The sequence below is a fragment of the Ceraceosorus guamensis genome, assembly GCF_003144195.1.
Source record: "Ceraceosorus guamensis strain MCA 4658 unplaced genomic scaffold IE81scaffold_32, whole genome shotgun sequence".
NCBI lineage: Eukaryota > Fungi > Basidiomycota > Exobasidiomycetes > Ceraceosorales > Ceraceosoraceae > Ceraceosorus > Ceraceosorus guamensis.
This window is the reverse complement of record NW_020290027.1, coordinates 181,005-197,979: the sequence shown is the minus strand read 5'-3', so window position 1 is coordinate 197,979 and position 16,975 is coordinate 181,005. Positions and strand designations below refer to the sequence as shown.

The 16,975-nt window shown below is 56.5% G+C and overlaps 6 protein-coding genes across 6 annotated transcripts; 4 read left to right on the top strand and 2 right to left on the bottom strand.

The window, feature by feature from the left end:
* The first annotated feature begins 51 nt into the window (after nt 1–51).
* IE81DRAFT_141765 (MFS general substrate transporter) lies at nt 52–2,552 on the top strand. Its single transcript, XM_025510358.1, has one exon. It carries the CDS (start codon nt 381–383, stop codon nt 2,325–2,327), a length of 1,947 nt encoding a protein of 648 aa, XP_025369406.1. The 5' UTR covers nt 52–380; the 3' UTR covers nt 2,328–2,552.
* On the bottom strand, nt 2,513–4,676 carry IE81DRAFT_323734 (hypothetical protein). The gene is made up of 7 exons (XM_025514037.1): nt 4,214–4,676; nt 3,982–4,138; nt 3,633–3,906; nt 3,384–3,548; nt 3,252–3,318; nt 3,036–3,188; nt 2,513–2,957 (listed from the first exon to the last, which is right to left on the bottom strand). Exons 1-7 carry the CDS (start codon nt 4,495–4,497, stop codon nt 2,723–2,725), a joined length of 1,335 nt encoding a protein of 444 aa, XP_025369405.1. The 5' UTR covers nt 4,498–4,676; the 3' UTR covers nt 2,513–2,722.
* Nucleotides 4,677–8,653: 3,977 nt separating this feature from the next.
* On the top strand, nt 8,654–12,961 carry IE81DRAFT_141440 (hypothetical protein). Its single transcript, XM_025510357.1, has 4 exons — nt 8,654–10,105; nt 10,208–11,337; nt 11,415–11,570; nt 11,640–12,961. The coding sequence occupies exons 1-4, from the start codon at nt 9,071–9,073 to the stop codon at nt 12,781–12,783; spliced, it is 3,465 nt and encodes a 1,154-aa protein (XP_025369404.1). The 5' UTR covers nt 8,654–9,070; the 3' UTR covers nt 12,784–12,961.
* A 349-nt stretch (nt 12,962–13,310) lies between these two features.
* IE81DRAFT_141333 (hypothetical protein) lies at nt 13,311–14,193 on the top strand. The gene has a single exon (XM_025510356.1). It carries the CDS (start codon nt 13,612–13,614, stop codon nt 14,059–14,061), a length of 450 nt encoding a protein of 149 aa, XP_025369403.1. The 5' UTR covers nt 13,311–13,611; the 3' UTR covers nt 14,062–14,193.
* A 61-nt stretch (nt 14,194–14,254) lies between these two features.
* IE81DRAFT_290559 (barwin-like endoglucanase) lies at nt 14,255–14,545 on the bottom strand (the record flags this gene model as incomplete). Its single annotated transcript, XM_025511855.1, has 1 exon — nt 14,255–14,545. A coding segment is annotated over one exon (291 nt), but the record flags the coding sequence as incomplete, so codon positions are not given.
* A 1,905-nt stretch (nt 14,546–16,450) lies between these two features.
* Nucleotides 16,451–16,934, top strand: IE81DRAFT_141310 (hypothetical protein). The gene has a single exon (XM_025510355.1). The coding sequence runs from the start codon at nt 16,545–16,547 to the stop codon at nt 16,785–16,787; it is 243 nt and encodes an 80-aa protein (XP_025369401.1). The 5' UTR covers nt 16,451–16,544; the 3' UTR covers nt 16,788–16,934.
* The last annotated feature ends 41 nt before the right edge of the window (nt 16,935–16,975 follow it).

Genomic DNA, 16,975 nt, shown 5'->3' with positions numbered 1-16,975 from the left:
TCTTGCATTCGCTACGGCATCAGCGCTAATGCGGGGTGGTGCCTGTCCGTACTCGGTATCGCTTGTTTGGACCGATGTGAGAGATACCGCATCACGGCGCGTGCTGCGAGCGCGGATTCAAAATTCTCAGGTCAGCCAGTCAGCCAGTCAGCCAGTCAGCCAGTCAGCCAGTCCTCAATGAGGCACACGCCCAAGCTTAGCTGAATGAATCGAGTCACAATTACAAATACACCTCGACGGTCCATCGCAGCAATCATCCTTCCCGCTCAGCACGGTCTCCAAAGGTCAAATACGGCCGACGTCCCCCCCGCTCCCCCACCCCCCCCCGGTTCACTTTCGCAGTCGGGTTCCTACCGTCTTCAACGCCATTCGCCCACAAAATGGTAGCAAGTGCTTCTCAATCCCGGGCGCATTCCCCCACCGAGACGCTGGCGGTCGCTTCGCCGACCACAGAAGTGGCCACCTCCCACGAAAAGGATGGGATCAAGGAACAGCATGCTCGCGAGGCGGACGCAAATGCTGCAGAGCCCGCAGCGCAGCAGCAAGACAGCAAAAAGCATCACTTGGAATCATCTGAACATAGGATGGTCAAGAACAACTTGTGGCTCGTCATTCCTGGTCTCATGTTGACCGTCTTTCTCGCTGCGCTGGATCAAACTGCACTGTCATCCGCTCTGCCTACCGTAGTGTCTCAAGTCCGGGGCGGAGGACCCAGCTCCTTTACCTGGATCGCAAGCGCATACCTCTTGACCGCCACCTCGCTCATTCCCATGTGGGGCAGGTTGAGCGACATCGTTGGAAGAAGACCTTTGCTGTGGGTTGCCAACTTTTTCTTCCTCTTTGGCTCCATCATGTGCGGGGCTGCTCAGGATATCACTTGGCTTTGCGTTTGTCGCGGTGTCCAAGGTGTCGGCGGCGGTGGCATCATCGCCATGTGCCAAATCATCTTGGGTGACGTGACACCGTTGGAAAAGCGAGGCGTGTTCCAAGGCGCGTTCGGTGCAGTGTGGTCCGTCGCTTCGGTGCTGGGACCGCTGATCGGCGGTGCACTCGCTGAGAAATCTTCCTGGAGATGGATCTTCTTCATCAACCCAATCATCGCCGCCTTTCCTCTGATCATCATGTGGTTCGCTCTCAAGGTGCCTTTCGTGCAGAAGAAGACTGCGCGCCAGGTATGGGACGAGTTCGACAAGCTCGGCTACGGTCTTTTGCTCGCAGCTGTCATCCTTTTCCTCCTCGGCTTCGTCTACGCGGAAGTGGAAGGCTTCAACTCGAGCAGATCCATAGGTTTCCTAGCCACCGGCGCTGCTCTCTTTCCCATCTTTGTGGGTTACGAGTTCCTCGCCGAGCGCCTTCTTCCCACTTCCAGGCCCATCTTCCCGACACGTCTCTTCAAGCTGCGGACTACGACGCTCCTACTAATTGCCGTCGCCATGCACGGCATCGCTTTCTTCAGCTCCACTTACTACATCCCATTCTACTTCCAGGTCAAGGGCAGTTCTCCCATCTTTTCGGCGGTGGAGCAACTGCCTTTCAGCTTGGTCTCTGGCATCATGAGCGTCGTCAGCGGTGTCGTGCTCACCAAGCTTGGGAGATACAAGCCCGTCGCAGTGGTGGGTCTGGGTGTATTCACACTCGGACAAGGTCTCATGATCTTGATCGATGCAGAGCAAAGGAAATCCGTCGTTTTGGCCGTCATCTTCGTCGCTGGCCTCGGTCTCGGATGCTTCTTCCAGACGCCTCTCATCGGCATCATGGCTGCAATGCCTCACGAAGAGATGGCCGCTGCCACTTCGGCCATGGCCATGGTGCGTAGCGCTGCCGGAGCAGTCGGCATCGCAGTCGCAGGCGCCATCTTCAATTCCAAGGTCAAATCTGGGACAGAGGGAATCGAGGGCTACGTTGCTCCTGCCGATCCCTCTTCGGACATCCTCAGCATCTCCCATCTCCAACCTCTCGCTCTCAGGAACGCGGTCACCGTGGCGTATTGCGATGCCATTAGGCTGATCTTTATCATTTGCACACCTTTGGTCGGCGTCGCATTCCTGTGCACACTCTTCGTCAAGGAGTACAGCTTGCAACGCAAAGTCGTGCAAGAGAAGAGCAAGCAAGAAGTCATGGCGGCCCAGAGGGAGCTCGATTTGGAAGCTGCAAACGGCGAAAAGTCGGCCGACACGCGGGCCGGAGCCGCTACTTCGGGTGGCCAGAACAAGACCACATCGTCTGACAACGGCCACACGAGCGAAGACGATGCCATCGTCCGCCAAGCTTCTGCCTCAGATTCGGCCGACAGTACCGACCAACCCAAGCAAAAGCCTGCAGAATGATCGTCTTCTCCTGACGCACATGTGGAGTCTTATTCTCTTCGCTTGCACCCTTTCCTCTCCAAGCAGGCTCTCGACATGACCCGGACACGTCTCTCTCTCTCTCTCTCTCTCCACGCACGACCTCGCACGTCTTGGGCACATAGACAACTCGGAATCCATCACGACTTCATCATGTTCCTGTTTCATCTCCTCACGACATGATTTGCAATGCTTCATATCCTTGTATTTGCGATCATCAAAGATCCCTCGCATTGCGATGTTGGAGGCTCTGCTGTATCAGACGTCTCATCGGCCTCATGATTGCTCGACGCGCCGTCTAGAATTGAATATCGTGCGGAGCGGCGGGGCGTTTGCCAGCTTGAAGTCCAAAATCACAGGTCATCTGCGCATGAATCCTATCGAGCAGCTGGCACAGCAGCGAGGTCAGACGCATCGACAGCGCCTGGAAATCTTAGTCGAAGAGAGAGCTGAAAGGGCAAGTTTGCATCCGTGACGATGAGCTCATCATCGTGCGACAGCAGCTCTCCCAAAGGCTTTTGAAGGTTCGGTCGTGTGGCCTCTTCGAGCTGTGGAGGCGCTTGGAAGTAGAGAGGGCCTTTTGGTCCCGATAAGGATGGTTTCTTTAGTTGCCTGAATGATGTGCCATCATACAGGGGTCCGGAGGTGAGCGTACAGTACTGTGAGCCACACAGTCGAGCGACGACTTACAAGTCTTGTGTCTCCAGCAAGTATTCTAGTATCCGCTCCAAGGGCCAATCCGGCTGCACGTCTACATCTCTAGACTCGCCCCCGCACACCGGACAATCGGGTCGTTTCTCGTGCTCGAACGTGTAGGTATAGACACTCTCGTTACCGGTATACCTGCGTGGTGGAGAGGGAAGCCTTGAGCGGGTGCCGCTTGGTCATGATCCGCACACGACCCACATCATGTAATTGTTCAAGTAAGGCGCAGCGGTCGTCGCGAACTTGAAAGCTTCTTGCGTGCATGCGGCTGGCGAAGAACGTAAATGACTTAGCAATGCACACCCGCGAAGATCGTGTAGCACACAGCCTTACCTGCGATGATAGCGTTTGTGCTTGCGATCGCCGGAATGATATTTTTGACCACGCCTTGAGTCAAGCTCCACGTGACGCCTTCGATGTTGTGTGCTTTTGCTCGGGTCTGCGCCGTATCGAGGAGCCACTGGATATGGTCTGGGTCGTCGTTGTCGAGCTTCTTATCTGTGGGAGATCATCACGCCGTACCCGGGCATCTTCAAGGGTCAGCTCGTCAGTAGTCAGCCGACTTGTATGCTCTTCACTCACCGCCAAAGACTCTGGGCCATTCCAGTACGCTGGCCCATTCGATGCAGTGCTCTGGCAAACGAGGAGTGTTGGCGATGGTGCAGATGGGGAACACTGTTTGCCGCGCCAGCATATCTAGACTGCATTCGTAGCAGCTTGTAATTGTGGGCAAGATGACACGTGCTTGACCTTTGAACCCTTCTGTGCCTCCATCTATAAGCGGCTTGAGCGACTCCGGGTTTTCTTCGTCCACCATTGCTACCAGCGTTGCATTTATCCATCGACGAGCCTCCACCTGCGAGTCCCAACAGGGCCAATCTAAGAATAGTGCACGGGGCGGGATGGCAGAAGACGCTCGATCCATACTCACCGAGTCCAAGCCGCAGATGATGATGTTGAATTGGAGGTAGAAAGCCTCGTCTTTGTCCTGGATCTTGCCATGGAAAGGCGTCACCTTGACGCCCGGCACTCGGCGTTCCACGAATTGTGCCGCCGTCTGTGCTTTGGACCGGCCAACGTCTTTCTCTCTGCAGCAAGAGGGGCGCGGAGGTGAGACTGCAATGATGGAGCCGCGAAGCCAACGTGTCTCCATATTCACTCACCTGAACAAGAATTGTCTGTTCAGGTTGGACACGTCTATAGTGTCCATGTCGATGACGTGAATGTCCCTAAAGCCAGTCAAGGCAAGATTGTGAAGTATTTCGCATCCCAGACCACCAGCACCGATGACGAGAACCTTGCAGTGGTTGCGCAAGAAGTCCTTGACGATATCTCCGGCCTGAAATTGCTCGTCCGTGTAGGGACCGCTCCGCTCGAGGATCTTATCGACGTGCGTGGTGCGCGGCAAGGGTGCCGTGGCAGAGGTCGAGGCTACTGCGGTAGCCATCTTTGCGAAGGCGATCTTGAAGGAGATGACGGACGAGACGCGAATTAAGATGTGCCTAGAGTGCGGCTTTTGGAAGGGCTGGTGTCGCGAGACCGACACCTCAAAGAGTAATCACGATCAGACACAGAGTGCAATGGTGAAGAACAGTGAAAGTCGTGCACGCTTGCTGATCCAAGGTCATGATCGAGATGGAGCGCGCCGCCTGCTAGCTGCTGCTTGCCTGCTCTGTGTTTTGCGGCGTTGCACGGACCACGGCGCCTCGACCGTCGTGCGTGAATTGAAACACGCGAGCACTCGTGACTTCCATTCGTGATTTCGCGCTGCATCGGCGATGCGTTTGAGCACCATGGTCGAACGGCATCTGCATTTGATTATAATCTTTTGTGTCCCGGATACTGCGAGCACTGCATCATATGTCCCTCGAGCGTTGAAGTCAGGTCGAGCGGCGCAAACAGCGAGCCAAACGCTGTCGCTGACGCCTGCGCCCCAAAATGACACCTCATGCCCAAGTCGGCATGCAATGCACAGAGCCAATTCGACCCCACTCGCCAGTCGTAAGCCGAGTCAAGTGGGCAATCAGATCTCAGACAGAAGTAGCATACAGCAATCAGAGTTTGCAGTCAATTCATCTAGGGGAGACCCAGAGGGGCAAAGGTCGAGAAGAGCATGGGTCTCTGAGGCAGATTTCCGCAGGCCCTCGTGTCACGTGCACGAGGATATCCAGCTTACGTTTTCCATTTGTGACTTTCAACGCCTTGACTCCCTTGAAGAATGCGCAGGAAGCTGAAGCGAAGCCTGAAATACAGTCCCTGGCGCACTGCAGCTGTTCTTCTGCGGATCTTGCATATCAGCTGATGGAGCAAGAGGACATGGATTTTAAGCACCAGCTGCCAAGTCGGAAAGTCGTCGCGGCTCGAATTGGCCGAAGGTCGCCGAGGGCGGAGAATTGCTTTCGCGTCTGCCATCTCAAGCTATAGACGCCATATATGCCGTCGATCAGCCTGGCTACTCACAACTCTGACTGACTGCACCAGTCGTCGGCAAGGCTCCCCGAGTGCCCCACCTCCCGGTTATTAGCGCAATTGCAAGGCCGTCAGCCTTGCATCTCAATCAAGAGTCTTTGATTGTGATTGTGGCATACAGCAGATATCAAGTCGTGAGATTTGCCGTGATCAGCTGCTGTGTTCAACTTCCGATTTCCCCATTCACACGATTCCTGATATCACGAGAGCAACTCGGGAAATTTAGCGGGTGACAATCCTGCAGCAGCTAGCCCATACATGCAATCTGAATGATAGATGCATGCCGAAGCTCACCAATAACTCGTGCTCCTTGATCGACCGTAATTGTGAAAGTATAGTCCTAAGCCGATTGCAACTCACAACTGCATGGTGGCCGGAGGTACCTCATTGACAGCAATTGAGCCTCTCTGCTTCCGCATTGCAGGATAGGGGATGCCCGCTCCAGAGTGTTGACGTCATGATTGCGAACCTTGTCCTCAGGAATTCGCGACTCGCAGCATCTCTTGCCGAGGCCCCACCAGCAAGGCGCGACCACTTGACCTGTCCGAAGCCGTCACCTCGTGGAATGGGCGCCGTTTGGGCCTCCTCGACTGAAGACTGCTGCATGTGGAAGCAGCACCGGCCGTGAAGGCTGATAAGTGCTCGGCGCATCGATTACGTGTGACTACGACGATATAGACCGGAGCGCATATGATCCAGAAGGGTACACAGGGTGACATCCAAGACATTCGTGATTCCCGATTGACGACAAGGTCGGAGCACGGAATAAAAAAATCGCCGGCACAGGCGTCTGCTGTAATTCTGCTCTCGCTTTGCTAGGCGTGCGCGCGAGAGCTGCTTGCCCCTGCAAGGTCACGAGCTTTGTGCGCACAGCCATCCGCGTCTGCCAAGCTGTCACGACGACCGCCGGCCGCGGTATCTAGTCGTTCGAGAAGAGCAGAGCAAAGCAGGTCGAGAGGGGTGATGAAGTCAACGAACCAGCAGCAGTAGTAGTAGTAACGTCGAGTCTGTTCAGCGCTATAATTAAGAGTAATCATCGCGTGATTCGTTCCTTCATGCGTCCTTGCTCGGCGCGCTTGATGGGCGCGTCGAACGCCCAGGCTGAACTAAGTGAGGCTCATTCCCGTGGTCGTCGATCGGCTGCCGAATAAGGTACACGATAGGCCTGTGAGAGACTTTCTTGATTGGAGGATTCCCAAGACTGCGTGAAGCATTCACGTGATTGACTGCAAGGCTCCACAGGGAGTCGAAGCCATCGAAGTCTGATGAAGAGTGTACCTGAGTGTACCTTCGTTCTGATTTGGCCCATCATGGACGGAATTAGTCATTCGCCAGGAAAGGCGGTTTGACGATGAAAGTCGAGAGCTGCCATTCTTCTTGAGCGCTGTGTGGGTCCCTTTGCACTCGTGACCTGACCACCTGGCGTCCAGCAAAAGCTATAGGGATATGGATCGGAGTCTAAAGCGGCGAGGATGTGGCTTTCAGCCACCGGCCGTGCGGAAATTCAAATAATGCATCGCAGCTTTGTGATTAGAGCTGCGATGGTTAAACACAGGTCCAGCAGCGAATAATGATCCGCGATCGTGAATCGAGCGAACGACTCGCAATCCTGCTTTCACATCAGCTGGTGGGCCTGCACATATCGTGTATGCATGGCAAGCCTCATGCCCATCATGTACTCTGATGAGAGACCTCGCTTGAGTGGACACCTGTGACATTTGCTGGAGGATGCCGCACCGCGTCCCGTTTGTATGTGTGAGATGAGTGCAAAGCAGCCCAGCAGAGCTGAGGCAGAAAACGTAAATAAGCTCAGCGCTTGCGTCCCGGTAGGTTACCTGCGCAACTCGTGATTCATGACCACTTCCCGCCAACCTTGTGGCGCTTCTGCTGCTATACAGTAGAGGGAACTGGCGCTGCGGGCAAACGCGAACGATTGCATGCAGGGTCAGGTCGAAAGGCCCTTCCCCGCTGCGTTTGTGCTCTCTTCAGCACAGCTCAACGTATCGACTTAATGCTGGTGACTGTTGTGATCGCCAGCCGGACTGGTGGGTCCGCTCTTGGTCATAGCCTAGAGTCACAGTGTCCGCGCAGGCAGAGCATCAGCATGATCACGGCGCGAAACGGGTCGGAGAGGAGCGGCACACGCACAGACGGGCTGATCATCCATAGCGCCGAGCTTGCTCACCTTAGCGCAGCGCTTCTGCCTAGATGCTGCTGATTTGGCCGCTGAGCGCATATCGCGATTCCCATCGTGGGTGGTAGAACCGAGAAGTTGAGACTGCTCAGGTGCAGAGAAAGCTGTCATCGGATGTTTCTTGAATGAGCGGCTCAGTCGGCTGGCGCTCAAGCCTTGCCTGCTTGCTTGCACGTTACCAGCAGAGGCCAGCACGCGGTTAGTCCCAAGCATCCGCTTTGATGGAGATGCTGCACAACGTGTTCACCATGACGCTTTGGAGCGGCTACCTCTCTCTATAGGACGCCATCACCACTCTTCACTCTCATGACGTGGAATCGCGCGCGCCGCGTCTCTTGACACTCTGACGGGTTTGGGTATCTCTAGATCTATTGGCGACAGAATTAAGCAGCGGTACCGTAGCTTGACCGGAAGTAGCGGCTCGTCTGGCCCGAGTCGGCGGATACCGACAGCGCATCCAGCATCTGCCTCCGCTTTGTTCGGATGCGGGAATGAACCCTGGATTGGCGCAATTAGCAACATCACTTATCATTGCGACGGAGAGCAACTCAACGTCCGACTACTGCATGTTGCTTCTGCTGGTGACCGTGCGTGGTAGCCAGATTCTCTGACGGAGACATCTCGTCGACAGGAAACACATTCAAGATTCGTGACTCGAAACGTCGGAATCTCGACAGCAGTGATCAACAACGGACATCCGGCCACCACGTCATTGCTTTGCTATTCTCACTTGCTGTCAAGTCTCGCGTGTGCGAGTGAAGGCAGGCAGGCGCGGAGAGTAATAACATCGCACTCACGACTCCATCAAGACTGGTATAGAGCTACAGGTGACCCGCCAGCAGCAGCGGCACCATCCAGCCGGAGCTTCTGCATCAACTCGATTCAACTCGATTCATCATCGTCGCGATCAGAGCTTGCTTAATTGCCATATAGCTTCTATCGTACCTCGGTGCGGATCCGTCCTCCTGCTGCATTTGGGATTGGCTCGTGGGCGCTACATAGGTACACGTCGCGCATCGCAGCGTCTTATGTCGTACTCAGTCGCGCATACAATAATAACGGCCCAAACTAAAAGAGCTGCAGTCACATTCTATAGCAAGGCGTGGGCATCTCACCGCCACGCCCCGATCGACATCAGCACGAGGTCTGTATACCTCTAACACGCCGAGGGTCACACGTTCGCGAAGGCCGAATCACCTACAGCTGCTGCTGCTTGTTTCGCATCATCGCCAAAGGACGACAGCAGCAACAGCGACCAGGACCACGCCCTCGCTCACATGAGCTCTGACCTCCACCTCGGCCAACTTGAATCCCGATCGGAGCACCATCTTAGCGATACGCGGGCGTAGCGTGCAGCATGACTTCCTCCTCGAGCGCCATGTCGGGAAGCACTCATCCTCAAGCAGCCTCGAGCAGCGGGCCTTCTTCGTCAGCTCCAATGGCAATGAGCGCGCCCAAGGCTACATCGAGTCATGTCATGTCTGCGCCCGAGCTAGCTGCCCAGGGCTTGCTCTTCCGCAAGCCACGTAATCAGCCATCTGCTCTGCCAAGCGCAGCAGGTGCGCTACCTTACGAAGGCTCAGCTCCGCCTCCTCCTCCTGCGCACTCTCAACCTTATCATCAGCCAAGTCAGCATCCCCCCCAGCCCTCTAGAGGATACTCCAACTCTTCTTCTGACTACCAACCTTCATCAAGCAGTCAAAGCCACGGGCGTGGAAGCGGAAGTGGTGCAGGAAGCTCGTATCCAGAAGACAGCCCTTCGAATCGCAACATGTTCTCAGAACCCTCTTCGTGGCACCAACATGGGTCTCCCTCGGGGCCCTCTCCCATTCGCAGCAGCGCTCCGATGAACCCTTTCGCGATGCCCCCTCCAGCTCAGCAAGAGCACAGCGTCTCTGGTGGGTGGAATCAGTATGGCCGTGGTGGAGGCTCGTCGAGCTCGACTGCGGGATGGCCAGCTGGAGGCTCTGATGGTCCTGCAGTCGACGCTCCCGACAATGCAAGAGACCCGCGACATTTTCCCGTCGTCCACAATTCTAGACGTAATGTCCACGGAGAGCCCTTCCCAATGCGACCACCGGACGGCAGGCCAAGCGACCGGAATGGCTGGCCCAATGCAAGAGATCGGGAAAGAGAACGTTCACCGGGTTGGAATCGCAGCGACGGCAGACCTTGGGAGCGCGAGCGCGAGGCGTCACGCGATTGGGATCGCAGCCGGCAGCATCGAGGCAACGGCTTCTCGTTCGGGCATCATGGCGACGACGACGAAAGCCACTTTCATGGAGATCATGGAGAGCGCGATGAGGCTTCGGGTGCCAGCGGTGGTGCGGGAGGCGCGCAGCAAGCAGGTGCGGATCGCAAAGTCTCGTGTATGGAGTGCAGAGGCAGTAAGGTGAGTGGCTAGCTTCACACGGTTGTGCTTCTGCCCTTCACTCGACTTGCGCGAGATGCGTGGCCTGGAGCTCATCGCAATTTGCCGCCCCCGTCCTGGCAGGTCAAGTGCACTGGTGCGGCGCCAGGGGAGTCTTGTGCTCGCTGCGTTCGTCTAGGACGATCTTGTGTCTTTGAACCTCATCGCCGGGGCAGGCGGCCTGACTCTGCGAAATATGCTAAGCTGGAGAGAAGCTTGGAGACGCTCTTGGGTGCGCTCGGGGACATCAGAAAGTCGAACGCGCAAGAATCAGACAAGGAGAAGGACACGGACGATGCAGGAGCTGATCCTGCCCAAGCTACCTTGAGGAAGCAGCTCCTGGCACTCATATCCAACAGCGCCGGCGATGCAGACAAAGGCGAAGAAAGCGCGAGCGGGAACATTGACCAGGCCAACACCTCTGAGAGATCTGGCAGCGTCAACAGTCCCATGGACGATGCAGCCAGTGCACCATCCCGCGCTTCGAAACGGCAGCGAACTCGCTCGACGTCGTCCCGTGAGGCGTCCTCCGCCATGCCGATCGTCGTGGAGCCGCCATCGCCTCGTAGCAGCGAGAATGTGGAAGGCGCAAACTTCCCGAAAGATGTCGATGAGTCCGAGAACAGCAAGGAGGAGCCCGCAAATCTTGGCTTACCGCCGCTCTCGAATCCGCTCAAGCTGCTTGCTCAAGCTTCCTCCGCTCACAGCGCCAACAACCCTGCATCGCCTGCTGTGCCTTCAACTCCGATCTCATCTGGTCTGGAGCACCGCCGCAGCGCCGGGGCAAATGCAGCAACTTACTGGACCTTCGGGCTCTACTCTGCCAGGTTAGATACGCGACCTGGGTTGTGTCCCATCGCAGGCGGACTCGTCAGCGAGAGCGCGGCCGAGATACTTTGGACGCTCTTCATGAACCATCTGAATTCGCCGATCACGCTTCTGGATCCGAATCTCGCCACCTTCGCTTATGCTCGTTCCCACTCTGCCTTGCTGCTCACCGCGGCATGCGCTCTTGCGGCACGCTTCGCCCTTGAACTTCCGGATGCTGCAGGGATTGCTAGTCGTCTTGATAGCCACATTCAGACGACAATCTTGCCTGCCGTTCTCATGGAAGGTTTCAGAAGCCCTGAGATCGCGCAAGCGCTGATCATCATGGCTGCTTACCATAACCCGACAAAGACGCTGGCCGATGATCGTTCTTGGTCTTTACTAGGGTGCGTGACATGCAACTGTGGATGCGGTAGTCGTGCGCGAGCCTCAGTTGACCTGCCGAGCCTCCATACGCCTACAGCTACGGCCAACGAATTGCGTCTGAGCTCGATATGAATTCATCTATCTTGAGCGCCAAGGTCGGCCGCCAAAATGGTGCTTCGTCAGAGGGCGACGACCACAGCGGCTCTGCGGAGCTTGACGAGGGCTTTCAACGCCGGTTGCGCAGCCGAGAAAGGTGTGTAGCTCGAGCCGCGAAGCACGTTGACACCTTTGAGCTCACAGGTCTCTCCCCTTTGGATATCAGAACTTGGATGAATCTCTTCCTCTTCGAGCAATCGCTATCGACGCACATGGGTCGCCGGTCCACTCTAGTTGTCGACCCCGTCGTCCGCGAGAGCGCCGCCGGCTGGCACAGAGCACCATTCGCTATCGCAGATGACGAAGCCGTCGTGGCCGTTCTGCAACTCCGCCTCTGTGTGCGCAAGCATCTTGAATTCTTCGACCGTTCTGTCGCAGGTGGTGGAGCGGAGCACGCAGCGCTGCAGCTGGAGTTCTTCCGCCAAAGTGCCAAAGCCGACGTGGACGCCTGGAGAGCAACGTGGTGCGAACAGAGAAGTGGAACGTACAGGATGCGCAATGGACGCCTTTACGCCAATTATGCGCTCATCATTCTCTATTCTTTCGCGCTGAGGAGCACTCATGTTCCAACAGAAAGTCTGGCACCAATCTACCGCGACTCTTTCGAGGCCTCTCTCACATATCTGACCTTGTTCCTCGACATTTTCACACCTCAAAAGCTCATCTATTCCAACAATAGCTCGACGGTCACCGTTGCGTACGTCAGTGTCTTTGCCCTCAAGCTCACAGCGCTGGACCCCGACAAGCAGCGCTTTGCCTACATTGACGCCGACCAGACTTTCTCCCTGGTCGGGCGCGTCGCTAGTGCGCTCGCTGCTGCCGGATCGGTCACACCATGGCGCGAAGGCTGCGCTGGCTCTTATGCGCCGTACCTCTCTGCCGTGCTCGCCCGCGCCCGCCGCGCCTATAGGAAACGGCAGCAGGAAGGCGGAACGCAAGTTAGCGGTCAGCATGATTTGGTGGCCAGTTCGGGCGACCCGCAGGCTGGCGGACGAGATACCAATTCCGACTCACACGTACAAGGTGGTGCTTCCCAGAAGCGAGCTCGAGCATCGGGCGAGCACAGTGTTGTTGGAGACGTCAGTCCGTCGCACAGCTCTCCCGACGCTTTCGCGTTTCATGCGGGACCCTCTGGCGTCCAATCCTCTGCTGCCAATGCCGGCACGCTCGAGAATGGGAACCAGCCTTGGGATGCCCAGAATCATGACATGGTCAGCCACCTTTTGGAGTCCAGCTTGTTCACGGACATGTCCTTCGTTAGTACTGGAGCAGGTTGGGAAGGCGCTTTCGAATGGCCTGTTGGTGTCTGAAGGCGTGCCATCGTATTCAAAACCATTCTCATTGCTCGCTTGCCCACCACGAAAGTCGGCTGGCATACAGCTCATACGCCGTTGCCCCTTGCCACCCGCATTTTTGCTCTGCATGCAGTGTCACCTTCACCTGTGTCATCTTTACTCTCTCGCTCAATGTAAGACTAGACACTTTGTCGAAATTCCATACATTCATCGCATTATTTGGGGAATTGCGCGACTGCATCGAGCGCTGTTGATTCGTCGCCCCAGCGATGTCAAAGTGTCGCTTGCGACAATCGTAGCGTGGCGACGGGCCAAAAACCTACAGCACCCAGGATTCACAAGTGGTCCCCCACCTTGCTACTAGCTGGGCTCTACCGATTTTGACTTGAGGGAGCGGACGAGACCTCGTCTTGTACCGGTGATGTGGCCGTAGATGGGGTTTGAGCTGCGTTGAAGCACCATATCCCGCAAGAACACGCGCACTCGGGGTTGATGTACAGCTGGATTCCCGCGCGCTCTTGCAAAAGCTTGCGCTGCGCTTCAAGCAACGACCATGCACTCACGATCAACGGCTCCACCCGTTCGTCCATCCAAGTTTGGGCAGCATCTCGTGCCCCAGACTTGTGTTGTCGAGCGTCTTGAAGCTCATCGGTTCTCCCTGTCGCTTGCGCACGACATGAGTGCCGCATAGTCCGGCTAGGGGTAAGGCTGATTGATGATGGCTTCATCCTTGACAATCGTGAATCTTGGCGGGCGCACACCTTGGGACTTCCGCATCGTGACTGCGCAACCCACCGATCTTTCCAATGATGAGACGAACATGCCCCCTTTGGATGATTCGTGATGAAGCCGATGCGTGGCAAAAAGCTCTACTCTGGCGGCACGAGCGAGAGCGCGTTCAGAAGGGAGAAAAGCCGCAAACAAGCAAAGGTGCTAGCCGTAGCAAACTTACGACGGGCCCAGAGACGGCCGCCTACTTCGTCCAGCAGTCGAACATCACACACATGCAAGAGCGCAAGCACTCCTACGCTAGCGAATTTTGGGACACCCAGCTGCACAGCAGCACAGGGTGGGCTCAGGCAAAGAGATGAAAAGCAAGTAGCTGCACAGCAGCTCTTGACCGTATCCATCCCCTTGCCGAGCCTGGATGTGTATTGCGGGAGAGCGCGAGAAACAGAACATCTGAAATGCGTACGAGGAATTTGTAAAACGGGAGTGAGAACAGTGTGTGTCGGAGACATCGAGTTCCCCGATCATAGACAGGGTGACATACGTGAACATCGAGCAGCGTGAGGATAACAAGAAAGTGAATGCAACTTTGAGCTGTGCGACCGGGCAAGCAGGACAAAATTGGATCTACGCGTTTTTCTGGGTCAAATGTGTGCATCGAGCATTGCTCGCGTCCCAAAAATACTTTGCACGTCGAGTGCTCGTATAATGGAGGGGAGCGTCACATTGCCCAGGAACAATAATGACCATCGCTCGCTTACGCCCAAGTCCAAGAGATCTCCACCTGACCGTCATTGAGGCTAGCAATGGCCTGGAAAGCGCCAACGCTCAGGTCGAGACTCTGAGTAGTCTGGCAAGTGGGACAGCTGTCCGCGACTTTGGCCGTGACGGTCTTGCCGTTCTTCTTGTTAGTGATCTTGACATTCTTGCCGCAATGGTTGCCGCCACCGTACATGGCGGTGGTGAGTGCGACAAGAGGTGTGTTGTCGTCGTTGACCTGGCCACAGTGTCCGGCGTTGCCACCTTGGTAGAAGAAAGTCGCATAGCCAGAGAAAAGGCTGCCACCGCCACCGCCGTTGTTGTTGCTGCTGCTGCTGCTGCTGCTGCTCGACGAGGTCTGCTTAGCTGGGCTCGAGTGAGTCGTTGGAGCGGGCGTTTGCGACTGAGATTGAGACTGCTGCTTCTGCTGGTTGCTCTTGTTGCTCGAGGGTTGCTGCTTCCTGTCGGAGCTGCCAGAGTCGGATGAAGCGCCATTGCTGCTGCTGGCATCTTCCTCTCCCTCATCGCAATCCTCTTCAACGTCATCCTCTTCTTCGTCACAGTCCTCCTCATCGTCTTGAGTTGCAGCGCCGCTCTCGTCGTCGTCGCAGTCTTCGTCGTCACTGGGGCTTGTCGTGTCCTGAACAGCGACAGCATCGCTTTGTGCGCCAGAAGTGGTGTCGTCAGAGGAGATGGTGGACTCCTTGTTCGAGCTCTTCTTCTGGCTTGCAGAAGTGTCCTCCTTGGATGCGTCGTCCTCGTGTTTGGACTTGGTCTCGGTAGGCAAAGGGGAGGAGGAGGAGCTAGAGCTGCTGGACGAGTGATGGTGAGAGGTGTGGGACGAGGTGCTGTTGTGAGAGTGGCTGGACGTGCTGTTGTGGCTGTGCGTCGAGTTGCTGTGAGAGTTCGTGGGAGCGCTGGTCACGGTCGAAGTTTTCGTTGCAGAGGGGGAACCGGAGCCAGAGCTGGTGCCAGAAGGACTGCCGCCAGTCTTGGTGTCTTGCTTGCCTTCGTCGCCCTGATGCTCGTCGCCCTGTTGCTGCTGGTTGTCGTGCTCAACCTTGTCATCAGCACCGTCGTCCTCCTTGTCGTCGCCGGTGTTCTCTTTGTCGTCACCGCTATTTTGCTGTTGGTGAAGACCACTGGTCTGGACGTGACTTTGCCAGTTGGGGATCTCGGCAACCTTGCCGTTGCCAGACTCCTTGTCATTGGCAGCTTGTTGCTCTGGCTGCGCGGATTGGTTGTCCTCGCTGCTGGTCTCATTACGACGAGCAACTGGAGCAGTCTCAGCGTAGCGACGCGCCTTCTCGGAGCGGCGGCGCATGCGACGGTGCTGAGCCATATGGTTGTGGGCCGAGCCAGCAGATCCACCAACATCGCGTCTAGCGACGTTGTTGGAGTGAGCCAATGAAGGCTGAGCGGCGGCCACAACGGCAAGCGCTGCAAGAGCGAAGGTGGAGATGGAAATGCGCACCATGTCGAATTGTTGGTGTGGAAGAATCTGTATGTAGAAGAGTGGATGGGATGGCTCGATGGACTTTGGTGTCCGAACGTTGATGCAGATGTTCTGTGGTGGAGCTGGAAGAAGATGCAGTGAGCGTGTAGATATGCGCGCACGTCCAAGTTACGGTGTCGATGCGATGTTTGAGCGAGGATGGGGAATTCGAACGTGACCTGTTGCGACCGCACTGCGGAAGGGTGGGCTGAGGGAGCGCGAGAGGGCTGGTGGTGGTGGTGGTGATGTGAAAATTGCTACAGTCGTGCCTACAAGGCTGATGCGTGCTTGGGAAGTCTGTTGATTGGCGAAAGACGAGGGAGATAGGGGACACCGGGGGGAAGAACCAGGGCGAGCAGGCGCAAACGGGGATCAAGAGATGATGATGGGTGGGAATCATGCTTGGCGATGAGCCGCATGGATGAGGCAAGGTATTGTGTCCGGGGATTTGGCGGGCGACTGACTTTGCGATGTGAGCTGTGCTGCTGGACGGCATCGCGGGCTTCTGCTGGCTGACGTCTGGTCAAGGGCGTCCACGCAAGCTGCAAGCGTGCCGGTCTTTTCGAAACGCCAGCAGCAGCATGCAGCAGTGGTAGCAGCCGCACTATAGCAGCAGCCCACCTCTTGTGCCGCCAAAAGGATCAAAACGGGGGTGCATGCTTCCTCTGCTGCAGGCTTGCGCTTGTCCCCCCCCCCCCCTTGTCCGCACCAACCCTTTCCACCTATGCACGCAAACTACTCTGCATGTGCCAGCACACGGTCAGACATGGCGAGACCTCGTGCAGCATGAAACATGCTGGCACATCGTCGATGCATGCAGCAGACTCACGCAGTCGTGAGTCATCATCCATGGACGCCATGCAGCTGTCGTCGCTTCCCCTCCGGCCTCCGCTATATCGTCGCCGTGCTGCATGGCTGCAGTTCACCAAGGCATGAAGCAAGGAGGTGCATGGGCGCGGGTTGCGTCTTGCAGGGCACGTCGCTAGTTCAGATTGCGCGCCCAGAGAAGCTGCTGTACAGCCGTGACCTGTGCTGATGCACGATTTGCACTAGCCGGCGTTCGCCGTGAGCTGCCCGGCCAGGGCAGCACAGCCGCAGGGCGGCAGACCGATCAACAACCTATGCTGTGCGTTAGCGCTTGGCTTCGACCAGACAGGCACAAAATCCCCCGGCCCTTTTCTTTCGATCCAACCCACTTTTGCATGGCACGAAGGTCGCGACGAT

What these genes read in the sequence shown, in the direction of transcription:
- IE81DRAFT_141765 (XM_025510358.1), top strand. Translation starts at nt 381, where the DNA reads ATGGTAGCAAGTGCTTCTCAATCCCGGGCGCATTCCCCCACCGAGACG.
- IE81DRAFT_141333 (XM_025510356.1), top strand. Translation starts at nt 13,612, where the DNA reads ATGAAGCCGATGCGTGGCAAAAAGCTCTACTCTGGCGGCACGAGCGAG.
- IE81DRAFT_141440 (XM_025510357.1), top strand. Translation starts at nt 9,071, where the DNA reads ATGACTTCCTCCTCGAGCGCCATGTCGGGAAGCACTCATCCTCAAGCA. An exon ending in TGGAGTGCAGAGGCAGTAAG is followed by an intron (nt 10,106 to 10,207) that starts GTGAGTGGCTAG and finishes CCGTCCTGGCAG; the next exon opens with GTCAAGTGCACTGGTGCGGC. An exon ending in CGTTCTTGGTCTTTACTAGG is followed by an intron (nt 11,338 to 11,414) that starts GTGCGTGACATG and finishes ATACGCCTACAG; the next exon opens with CTACGGCCAACGAATTGCGT.
- IE81DRAFT_141310 (XM_025510355.1), top strand. Translation starts at nt 16,545, where the DNA reads ATGCTGGCACATCGTCGATGCATGCAGCAGACTCACGCAGTCGTGAGT.
- IE81DRAFT_323734 (XM_025514037.1), bottom strand. Translation starts at nt 4,497, where the DNA reads ATGGCTACCGCAGTAGCCTCGACCTCTGCCACGGCACCCTTGCCGCGC. An exon ending in CACAAACGCTATCATCGCAG is followed by an intron (nt 3,319 to 3,383) that starts GTAAGGCTGTGT and finishes GTTCTTCGCCAG; the next exon opens with CCGCATGCACGCAAGAAGCT. An exon ending in TTGCTGGAGACACAAGACTT is followed by an intron (nt 2,958 to 3,035) that starts GTAAGTCGTCGC and finishes CACATCATTCAG; the next exon opens with GCAACTAAAGAAACCATCCT.